Genomic DNA, 11,493 nt, shown 5'->3' with positions numbered 1-11,493 from the left:
AATTAATTAAAATAACTTTGTTGGATTTAAGTGTTGAACAAGTAAAAGGAAACAAAGAAGCTGATGAAATAATACTTATACTAGTGAAATGACGGAAATGCCCTTATTTTCTTCTCTGTTTCCTGTTCTTTTTCTTCCTTGACACAGTGAATTTACGTACTTGTCCATGCTGCCCATACGTCGATCATCGTCGACTGCTCCACTTCCACTACATCTCGAATTTTCCTTCCGTTTCCACTTCTTTCTCTCACAAAGCCCGGCTTTTCATTTGCTTCCGGTAGTCCTCCATTTGCTACACGAACTCCAGTTCTCTCTCCCGATTTTGCACGAACCAGAACATATGCTGTCTATCCGTTCCGATTCCAAAAAACCCTAATCCCCTTTTCTGTAAATTGAATTAGTACTAGCTGAACAGAGTTTCTCTGCAACTCCCCTCCCACGGGCTTGAACCTCAACTAGGGAGGGAAGCTCGCTTCTCTTCTTCTCCCCATTTAAACCCCCCCCCCCACCCCCTCTTTCTCTCTTCTTCTTCTTCCTTGCTCTTCGGAAAATCCCACCTTCTGGGTTTAATCCCCATTTCTCTCATCCCAAATGTGTGCATGTCGGATCTCCATCCCAAATCCTGACGCAATAACACTTCAAAGGTAAAGTTGTATTATTATTTTCTCTCTGTGATTTCATGCATGCTTCCATATATATTGAAATTGTCCAGTTTACTAATGGATGTTTCTGTATGATTTTGCATGTCTTCCTTTATAAAAGCTTGAGCAAAATATGCTTATGAAATCGATCTGTAATTTAGCTTTATAGATGTGCCTGCATCTGTACTGCTTATTTGCTACGCATATAAACGTATAGCTTTATATGAGTTTGCCCCTCATTTGCAAATGAGTGTTTTATGCGATGTTTATATATCTAGGCACTGGAATTAGTGTTTTTTGTTTTTATTTTGATCCTAGGGACTCAAAACAGAATTTTTTGTTGTTGTGAATATATATATATATATATATATATATATATATGAACATATAATATCAGCATTTGGAGTGAATCGAGTTCATTTTAAATTTTCTTAAATTTATTGATTATCAGATGACATAGTTAACAGCTTTTGTGATTTTAAAACAATTGAAGGTGAGATTTACATAATTAAATAATCAATTGAAAAATTGAATTGAGATGTTAGTTTTACCTGACTGATTTCTTTGTTGGGTTTATTACTGCTCGATGTTAAAACTCAAAAATGGTTTTTAGGCAAGTGGTGATCGGCCCGCCTGGGTTAGGAAAGACTACTTATTGCAATGGCATGTCTGAGTTCCTCCAGCTCATCGGAAGGTAAAAATTTTACTCTGAATTCCGGGTTTTCAAGTTTTTCCATGACTTCAATTTTGGTTTTTGAATCTGTGTGAAATATTTACAGTGGCAATTTGTTGTTTTGGTGTGCAGGAAAGTCGTTGTGGTAAATTTGGATCATTCCACCAATGCATTGCTGTATCCAATGTCGTATGTTGAGGGTAATATAGTAGGGCTACTGGTCCACCTTCTGTCATTTGCTGTTTTCAACATTTTAAATCCTACTCATTCTGCTTAGTTTTTGTTCGATTTGGGTTTTGCAGTTCAAAGCCGATTTGGGGACTTTGAAATGGTGGATGCCGGGCCAGTTACACTACTTCAGGTACTTCAATTCCAATGCCAAGATTGTGCATTTCTTTTGCGTAATTTTTATCTTCTGCTGATTTCGATTGAATTCCAAGAAATTTTTTATTTGCTTAGTTTAATTTGTAGTTGTCCAATTGTTATGAAGATCTGTGAATGTGTGTGAATTATTGGTTTCTGATTTTTGTTGAACAATATGAAATTGCTTTTTGTTTTAAGTTCTTGATCCAAAGAAAATTGCGTTATTTTGTAATGGCATTGCCATTTGTAGTGGTTGTTCAGATTATTGTGTCAATTTATTTATGCACACCAAGTGTTTTGCTTCTGAAATGAAATTCATATTTTTTTTTGGACACCAAGTGTTTGATGATTTGCTTAAATGAAATTGAATCATAACCATGGAGGATGATATCATAGTGGATCCAGTGGAGTCTCCAGAGATTGTTGATGATCCATTCCAAACTATGTGAGTTTTCAAGGTAAAAATCACTCACCATATCCTTTTCCACTTACTGTGATTTACTTAATTTGACCTATTTTCTTCAATTTGATTCAAATTAATTTTTTAATTTTTTTTTAAAATAATTTGGAAATTCGGCCTTTTATTTTGTGCGTTTTCTCTGTTATTTCATTCTCAGTTGAAAAGTGGGAGTCCCAACTTTTAGCTCAGAGAAAAACTCTTGATTGAATAAAATACTGGTCTGGTTCCTCACATAAGAAAAAAACTTCAATTTTTCTTTCCTCAAAATTTTGGTTTTTGTTATGTTTTTTTTCCCCCAAATTGTAGTTTTTCTTTGTTGCATTTGTCAGCTACCCTCCACAATGAACGACCTGCTAAAGCTAATGTATTTGATTTAAAAAGAGCAAGACTAATTTTGTCATTAGTATCTGCATTTTCACATCAATGTAACGGACTGATGCAGAAGAGTCAATTTAACATCAGCAGATATGAGGGATTCTGATTTTAGTGGTTCAACTTTCAAACATGGAGAAAGCTGTCACATATAAGGCAAACTTTGAGGTAAGAACTTCGCACTTTACAAATAGATACTAAAAAGTGAACGAAGCATAAATAGCTTTAGCTACCTATCCTGCAGTATATGTTTGCATCATGAGATCACCCAAAAGACAAAAACCCACCTTCATTGTCAGTTCATTTCCATACAAGTTATCTCGGATTGTTACAGCATTTAGGCCATGCTTAATATGAAGGACTAGACTACACTTGAAGGATTAAGAAGGGCTATCCATAAGGGGTTGATGTCTAAAGTGTATCCCTAATCTTATCCCCACTAATCCCTTTAAAAATTGTAAGCAGACATTGATATTTATGTTATAAACATTTTTTTATAAGAGCAGATGTAATTTAGATTCTGACATGTGTCAACACGGTGGTAGTATATTATTGAATGACACTAAAGATTAATTATGATGCCGAAAGAAAGTGGCTCATTACTTGCATATAATTTATTTTGTTTGTTCAAGGAAGAGCACAGTAGCATGTGCTTTGGGTGGGAGTTTGTACCACAGGGGAAGCTGTCGTACATTCTTGAAGCAGAACATCATGCAGAGAACATTCGGAGGATTGGTATGTATGTCTTTGCCTCTTTTTAGATTAACTATGGCTTTCGGCTTCACTATGTATTCATGAAACTAATCTCTGCAGTTTTTCAATTCATCTGGGGTATTTGTTATTTGAACGACACTAAAATTATTTATGGGTTATAGGAACCATGGGTGAAGAAAATGGGTCCAAATTCAGAGCTGCGTTCTTCTTCCCTCAAAATAAGAAGAAAACACTTCCTCAGCACCATATTTTGGCACCTCAGGTATATTTATGTTCTAAAGCATTCTACTTCTTTCAGTTTCTTCAGAGCTATTATTTTGCCCATATGTGATTTGTAGAGTGCAGGATTTGATTTCATGTCTTGAGTACTTATGGTTTTGCACAGTGCAAACTTGAGCTTATTGATCCAATTGGCTAGAACAGTATACTCAACCAATTTCATATCCACTTGGCCAAAGGAGAGTATAATACTTGCCACTAAGAAAAATATTTTATATAATAGCAATGTGTTGGTGTGTGGCATGCTCTAATTAGGGATATTTTTGTGTTATAAGAAAGCCATAGAGTCACATTTTTGTTTGTTTGGATTTGGTTAATGTTTCAATCGTAAAAGTGATTACACAATGAAAGCTGAGGACACACAAATGATACATTGAGTTTGGAATTTGTAAGTTACAAGCCCATGGAAAGTAAGCTTTTGTAACTGTCAAATGACATGGTCAAAGAGTTGTCCACCTTTTGTTTACAAGGGTCGTCAATGAACACTGTAGTCTCATTCCGTGGGAGAAATTTCAAAGTAAGATGTTAAATATCTGAAATAAGCCTAATGTGGAAATTTATTTCATTGTTTCGTTTTTTGTATGAAAAACCATTTAGTGTTGAAATTTTCTTATTGCTTTGTTTTGTAAAAGATTTAGGATGGGGATTATTTAGCTTTCATTGATTGGCATCGGTTTTTAAGTTTTGTCTCTGCTTTTGTTTGTAGGATCAACTTGGGAAAGAACAGAATAGAGCAGAGCACAAGCATTATCAATTTATTTGCTAAAGTATTGCAGGCTTACAGCTATCTTCCGATGAGTTTGCACGCCACACCAAGCTTACAATGGGTTTGCACGCCTGTAAAGCTCCATCTTCCTCTTTCCTTCCCTCCATTTTTTTATTATAAGTTTCGTGGTAACATCAATTTGTACATCGATCAAATAGGAGCAGCTATATTTTGAACAACTAGTTATGTATGTAGAGTTGTCAACAACTATTATATACATTTTATGAATGCTTTGTACTTGTTTTGTATAAGTACTTTTTACATGTTTACAACACATTTAGTTCTTCATTCTAACACGTACAACGCTTATAATTAATTTGGCATTCCCGCGGCATCGCGCGGGCTAAATTTCTAGTGAGCACTAAATCACGAGAGAGGCCTCAACTGCCTCCCAACTTGTGTCGTGGCCCATCTCTTGTGGATGTCAAATTTATTTAGAAATACAGATTGGGACATTTCGTTGGTATGTGTATACATATCAATCCCCTTCCGTTGAGAATATCGCAAATAAACTTATGGGTAAATTGCGTTTTACCCCCTCAGATTTGAGGTCGATCTCAATTCTTTAAAACATTTTAATTTCATATATCCGTTAAAAAATTATTAAGTAAACCGCTAAGTGATGACGTGGGAAATATGGTATCTACATTTGTACTGACGTGGTTGCTAAATTTGTGTCATGTGGTTAAAAAAAAAAAAAAAAATTTATGCATTAAAAATATAATAATATTTATCCTATTTAAATTATTAAAAAAATAATAACAATTAAAATAAAATAAAAATAAACCCAGAATGCAAAAACCCATCTTCTCCCTCCCCTCCCAAACCCCTCACCTTCACCAAGCCCAAACCCCTCCACCTCCGATGCTATCCACCGCCACCATGTCCAACCTTCTCTCCCCTTCATCCTCCTCAACTCCCACCTCGACTCCATCCCTGCACGAGCCCGACAGTTGCTTTTTCTGGGTTTATGGGTTCGTGTTCATCTTCTGCTGGTGGTGGCTGCAGTGTGTTAAACTCAGGGATTGCTGAAGCTCAAGGCTTCGTGGTGGCTATAGTGTGTTGTCAAAGGTGAAGGCAGAGAAGATCCAGGGGTTGATAGACGGGGTTGGTGATTGGAGAACGGGTGGCTTGGGTGGGCAAGGGGTGGGTGATGATGGGGGATGGGAGAAGGGGGTGCTCAGGTGGGGAAGATGAAGTGGGTCGGGGAGGTGAAGAGGGAAGAGTGGATCAGAGAAGACATGGGATTTAGTGTGACAACTCATCCTTAGTTCTACGATTTTATAAATTTTAAAAGAATGAATTTATGCCCAATGCCCTAGAGGTGAAGGTTTTGACTTTCTTTGACCATCGTCTAGAGGAATGTATGACTTATTCTTTTGGCGTATTTGTGTAATACTCGTTGTACAAACGCATAGGCGAAAGCCATTCGCAAGTCCGGATTATAACGATATAGTTACGGATGTTTGAATTTGGTTATTTATATTTCAGTTGGTAATTTAATTTAACTCCTTCAAGGAAGAAGCCCAATTAGATTTTAGGCACAAAGGACCAATCACATAAAAGGAAGGAAAGCCTTCAGCCAATTAGAGAGAGAGAAGAAGAAGAAGAAGAAGTATTTCAGTTGGTAATTTAATTTAACTCCTTCAAGGAAGAAGCCCAATTAGATTTTAGGCACAAAGGACCAATCACAGGACCAATCACATAAAAGGAAGGAAAGCCTTCAGCCAATCAGAGAAAGAGAGAGAGAAAGGAGAAAGCTCCTAGCTTCCCTGTCACCCACACCTCCGCGACCTCCCATTTTCCAAGGCTAATTCCAGCTAACTCCGGTGGATATTTTCGATGCCACCACCACCATCTTGAAGATCTCATTCCCCTCTACAAAACTCACCCAAGAACCACCTTGATTAACCACGGTATATGGCGGTTTGAGGCCACGAAAGTCGACAAAAATCAACAGTGCTCCGACCACTCTTTTTAATTTTTCAGCAAATCGGCAAAGTGATGGCCGATGCCACCACTTGGGCTTTGTAGCCCATCATCCTAGGAGCAAATCCTGACCAACCTTGACCTCATTGGACCACCGTAGACGACGAATTGACATTGGGAAGCTTTAGGCATCCATCGGCTTTGTGGGAGAAATTGACCATCTTCCGTCCACTTTTGGACTTTGTGGCAGGTAAGAAGTTGTTCCCCTCTTTGAGATCTTCATTTTTGTGAAATTTGAGAACTTTTAGAAATAGTAGAATTTTCCGGCAAACCGTGGCGGCCGACCACCATGCGCGGCGGCGCGTGTGGCGACACATGGGCCAAGACCCCACCTGTCCTTCCTAGGCTAATTTGGATGCTCTGGTTTCATAATTGGCATCTGTTTAGTGAAATTATGATGTTTTAATGTAGTTTTGTAGTTGACCACCTAGTTGGCCGTCACGGGGTTCTTGCATGAATTGACGATTCGACCGTTGGATCGTCACCAAACCTTAGTACTTGATAGTACGTATTATTTAAGGATATTAGGAATTGACGGATCTTCCCAAATGGGATTTGTAAGTTTGTAAAATAAAATGTCGGCTACCACTTAATTTTGGCAATTGGCGGAAATCAGACCGTTGGATCGTTTTGAAACTTTAGGATGTTATTCGAGAAGCTTAATGTGGACATTTGGAAGTTACGGATTTGGATTTGGAAATCTGAAGTACGGATCTTCCGAAGTGAATTATATAGGGATGTGTTTTATGTAAATTATGTATTCTATCAGTAAGAACTCTAAGACGTGATTTGATAATGGTTACTGGTTATGGTGTGGGAATCTTATCTTTCTTTGTTTCTAGGTATTCGTTAGAGTTAACTATTGATGGTGCATGTGAGCTTTAATGTGTGGATATGATATGGTATCTAGCTTCCAAGCAAAATCTAATAATCTATTGGTGATGCTATTCGGAAGTTTACTTTGAGCTTTCTATCTTCACATTCGATATTCAAACAGTAGCTCAAATACAAGTTATATAGATAGTGGTTACTGGTTATGGTGTCAACTTGTTGAAAATATCTCTAATTCTTATAGAAGGGTCATAACCGTTTAACTGTCTTTCAATTCCATCCTCCCTTTTTCTTCTTTTATTTTTTTTATTTTATGTTTTCGTGATGTTGTGTGGTATAAGAGCCCATGAATCTTATTACACCAACTAATACTACCATCATTGGTGCTTTTCTTTACATATACATGAGGTGTCTCATGTTGTATGTTTCAACTTGCGGCTCTTATTTTTTTTATTAGGCATGTAACGTGTAGGTGTAATTAAAATTTATTTAAGAATTCAAGGTTGAGGAAATGGCGGTATTTCCTCTAAATTATAGCACATGCAAATAAAGTAACTTAAATTAGACGAATAATTAGATGGAATGACTACCAAACTAACATAAAAGCATAATTATATTTCTGAAGGAAAAAAATAATTTATAAAATTAAACTTCACTTAGATGATAATACAAGAGACAAATCGGCAATTTAGTCTCTTATGTGTGTACAAACAAACTTATCACTTTTGCAGATCATGAAAATTTTTGGTAACCATACAACCTCTTGGGTAAGTTCTAAATTCTAATTGCAAGTAAAGACTCCCAAAAAAGAAAAATGTAAAGAAATTGCCACCAACATAATGCATGCTAGAGAAACTGTTTTATGCCTCAAATCAGTGAGTCTATATTGGGACTTTGTAGCACCGAGATCAGTTTTTCATTCGTGTATTCCCTTTTCTAATAGGCTTCGCTTTATAGAACTGTCATATCCTGCACACTAAAGTAATGAAGTAAGCTTTATAATAGAAAGTGGAGATAGTCTTAGTCTGTCTGGGGATTGAAATTCCTCAAATATTTCAGGGTTTCTACTCTCTGAGTTATAGATTATCTTACTATGTCAAGATATTTCTGTTTAAATATTTCCTAGAACATAATCAAAATGGTTAAAGAAACAATTACCGAGTGTTATTGCAACTTGGTTTGCAACCTGGTGGATGGATAAAGTTTATGTTCCGACTTCCAACCTAACTTGGTTTGCAATGCAGAGATCAAGTTGTGGGAAATAATTCAGTTCTTGTAGAAAGGACTTGGCGGTTCTTGAGTCTCTATGCTTTTTTAATCCTTGGAGTTTGCTCTGATTCATTGCTAAAATATTGGGGAAATGAACTAGGTCTTGAGTTGCATGATACCCTGATATTTTTATGAATCTATGCTTGAATAGTGTTTTCTGTTATATGTACATACATACATGCATAAGGGTTCCTCAATGCGTGAAACCATTATGCGTCGTATGTTTTGGTTATATATTTTCTTTGGCGGATTGTTTTGGTTATACATAGCAAACTGATTTTATCCTTCCTTTTAATTGACTTTTAATCTGTTTGAGCCTTTTTTTTATATTTCTGGGGGCTATTAAATATCACCTTTACTCCAATTTATTTTCTGACCTGTGTACATGTCTTCGTGGCAGCCTGTAGGATTGGGAAAAATTGCCACACTTATAAACGCAGGAAAGATTTATTCGTCTGAGTTGATGACAATGAAAACGCTCAAGGTTCAGTAAATTTCTTCTCAGCCTATTGCAGTATTTCCTACGTCAACTTTTGTTCATTCTGGTAATTATTGTTACCATAGGATACAGGGGCAATAGGGAAACAGATTGAAGATGGAGTGCGATTGATGGGACGTGGTGCTGAACAGATCCAATGGCCAATTCATCTGGAGGTATGTGTATTCATCTAGGCATTGTACATGACATGGACTTATGTGTTATGTGGGTACCCCTGTCTTGCTTTACCCCCTTCACTGTTCTAGATTTAAAATTGCTGCCTTCACCTCAAAAATGTTTTTTCTCTTTGGAGCTAGATCATATGATGATATCACCACTGGATGAGAGTGTTTCACGACTTCAATTTTGTTTTCTGGACCAAGGAATGGCGATATCAGTTAACTGTGATATGTACCTTACTGCTAGTCCAATGGTTTGCTGATGTCATAATTTACTTCCTTTTTGTAGTGTGTAGTAAACATTACCTTTGATCTCTGTTAAATTTTATCAATTAAAACCACTGGAAAATATTGATCATGTTCATTAGTGGCAGTTTAGTGATGGCTCGAAATGTTTTCAGCAAGGTACTTATTTCGAATAAACATCTTTGAACAAATATTACATAACTAACTTTAGCATAGAAATCTGAAATTGGTTTATAAATAAATGAACTATTAATCCATTAATATTTACTGGTGGAGATACTTTCCTATGCTAATTATTTTTCACATGGATATGGAGTAAATGCATATAGATCAGACTTCGGGTTTCATTCCTCTTTGTGTTGCATGCAACTCGAAAATGGACTTATGAGAGGTTTACAGGTATCACGTGTCACTGTAAGGGCAAAGGAAGCTGTTGAAGCTGCAGGTGGGTCTGTTGGAAGAGTGTATTACAACAAGTTGGGCTTTCGAGCATTGCTCAAACCTGTTAGTGTATAAGCTATTGAGCTTACATGAATATTAGAAGTAAATAAGTCTTGTGTCTAATTGTGTATTCACTTTGGTAATTAAACCAAGTGTAGAGGTCATTTTGTAAAAAGGTTAACAGGTGTAAAGATCTCCTTGTGTCCATTTTGATGTGTGGCAGAGATCAGTCCCTTTCTATTATGTTTTGTAACCCAACCGTTTTGCACAGTGTGTGCGTGTGAAGAATTCATATATACAGTTTTACTCTCTGTACAAGTTAACAGAGAGAGCACTACCATCTTTATCTTCTTTCCATTTGTTTCTTTTAGTTTGTGAGCTTATCCTTATTTCTACTTCTTGTGAAAGCTAAAAAAACACTGCATATAAGAACTTTATCATGGCCTCAGAGCCTAGTTCGATCATTTGAGATCTGGGCGTAACAATCAATCGAGCTACACTTGAGCTCGTTCCAGATTGAGCGACGTTGCCGGAATTTCGTAAAACCCGATTTCGATTTGTGTCCGCATCATCAAAAGCTCGAAGATGGCTGGATCTGGAAGTTCTGAGGTGAGAACTCCGATCTTCTCCGGTGAGAACTACGAGTTCTGGAGAATCAAGATGGTGACGATATTTAAATCTCATGGGTTATGGAAATTAGTTGAAAAAGGGATTACGATCTCGGAAACAAAGAAGAAGAAGAAGGCTGAAGGAAGCTCAGAGGAAGAAGAAGACGATGAGAAAATGGTCGCAGCATATATGCAGGATGCAAAAGCTCTGGGTATTATCCAGAACGCAGTCTCAGATCAGATATTCCCTAGAATAGCCAATGCAGATTCTGCGAAGATGGCATGGGATCTGTTATATGGTGAGTACCATGGTGGTGATCAGGTAAGATCTGTGAAACTACAAAATCTGAGACGTGAATTTGAGTATGCTAGGATGCGTGATGATGAAACTCTGTCTGGGTATCTTACTAGGCTAAATGAATTGATCAATCAGATGAAAACATTTGGTGAGATTCTGTCTAATGAAAGGCTTGTACAGAAAGTTCTCATTAGTCTCAGTAAACCATATGATCCCATATGTCTAGTTATTGAAAATACCAAGTGCTTAGAAACTGTAGAACTGCAGGAGGTTGTAGCAATTTTGAAGAGTCAAGAACAACGATTTGATTTGCATAGTGTTGATGTCACTGAAAAGGCTTTTGCCTCATTCTCTGTGAGTTCAAAAGGACAAACTAGTGGAAATGCTCAATCTGGTACATTCAAATCCTATAAGCACTTGAATTCGAAGGGAAAGAAATGGGAATCTAGGCCTAAGTTTCAACAGAGGTCATTCACTAATCCTACACAGCACTCAAACTCTTCTGGGTATGTGAAGCAAGATGCAGTTAAACCACAGTGTAGAGTGTGTCTCAAATTCCATTCTGGTGAATGTAGATATAAGGGGAAACCTAAGTGTTATAATTGTGATAAATTTGGTCACTGGGCTAGAGAATGCACTGTAGGGAAGACTGTGCAAAAGGCAAACTCTGCAAATCAGGTGGAAGTATCAGGGAATTTGTTCTATGCAAACAGTGCGATCTCAGAGTCAAATGTAAATGGAAACTGGTATATTGATAGTGGTTGTAGTAACCACATGACAGGGGATGCTAATCTGCTTGTCGACATAAAGACCAATGTTGCTGGACAAGTGCAAATGCCTACTGGTGTGTTAGTGAATGTTGCTGGAATGGGTTCATTGGAAATAG

At 37.1% G+C, this 11,493-nt stretch overlaps 1 protein-coding gene across 17 annotated transcripts; it reads left to right on the top strand.

The window, feature by feature from the left end:
* Positions 1-1,027: 1,027 nt before the first annotated feature.
* Positions 1,028-4,537, top strand: LOC103956171. Of its 17 annotated transcripts, none has more exons than XR_007255752.1 (9): positions 1,028-1,335; positions 1,447-1,514; positions 1,617-1,675; positions 2,074-2,135; positions 2,295-2,355; positions 2,580-2,677; positions 3,142-3,244; positions 3,385-3,485; positions 4,209-4,537. XR_007255752.1 is itself a non-coding variant. In XM_048577407.1 (8 exons), exons 5-8 carry the CDS (start codon positions 2,642-2,644, stop codon positions 4,266-4,268), a joined length of 300 nt encoding a protein of 99 aa, XP_048433364.1. In that variant the 5' UTR covers positions 1,028-1,335; positions 1,447-1,514; positions 1,617-1,675; positions 2,017-2,135; positions 2,603-2,641; the 3' UTR covers positions 4,269-4,537. The 17 variants fall into 17 exon arrangements, 5 of the variants coding, with proteins under 5 accessions (XP_048433364.1, XP_048433363.1, XP_048433361.1 ...); XR_007255749.1 differs by having other exon boundaries at positions 2,061-2,135; XR_007255756.1 differs by having other exon boundaries at positions 2,017-2,135; positions 2,603-2,677.
* The last annotated feature ends 6,956 nt before the right edge of the window (positions 4,538-11,493 follow it).

Source organism: the organism of the source record quoted next, unplaced genomic scaffold (assembly GCF_019419815.1).
Source record: "Pyrus x bretschneideri cultivar Hongxiangsu unplaced genomic scaffold, Pyrus_bretschneideri_v1 Contig111, whole genome shotgun sequence".
Lineage (NCBI taxonomy): Eukaryota > Viridiplantae > Streptophyta > Magnoliopsida > Rosales > Rosaceae > Pyrus > Pyrus x bretschneideri.
The sequence above is the reverse complement of the archived record's forward strand: the minus strand, read 5'-3'. Positions and strand labels throughout refer to the sequence as shown.

What these genes read in the sequence shown, in the direction of transcription:
- LOC103956171 (XM_048577404.1), top strand. Translation starts at nt 2,642, where the DNA reads ATGGAGAAAGCTGTCACATATAAGGCAAACTTTGAG. An exon ending in CATATAAGGCAAACTTTGAG is followed by an intron (nt 2,678 to 3,145) that starts GTAAGAACTTCG and finishes TGTTCAAGGAAG; the next exon opens with AGCACAGTAGCATGTGCTTT. An exon ending in AGAGAACATTCGGAGGATTG is followed by an intron (nt 3,245 to 3,384) that starts GTATGTATGTCT and finishes TATGGGTTATAG; the next exon opens with GAACCATGGGTGAAGAAAAT.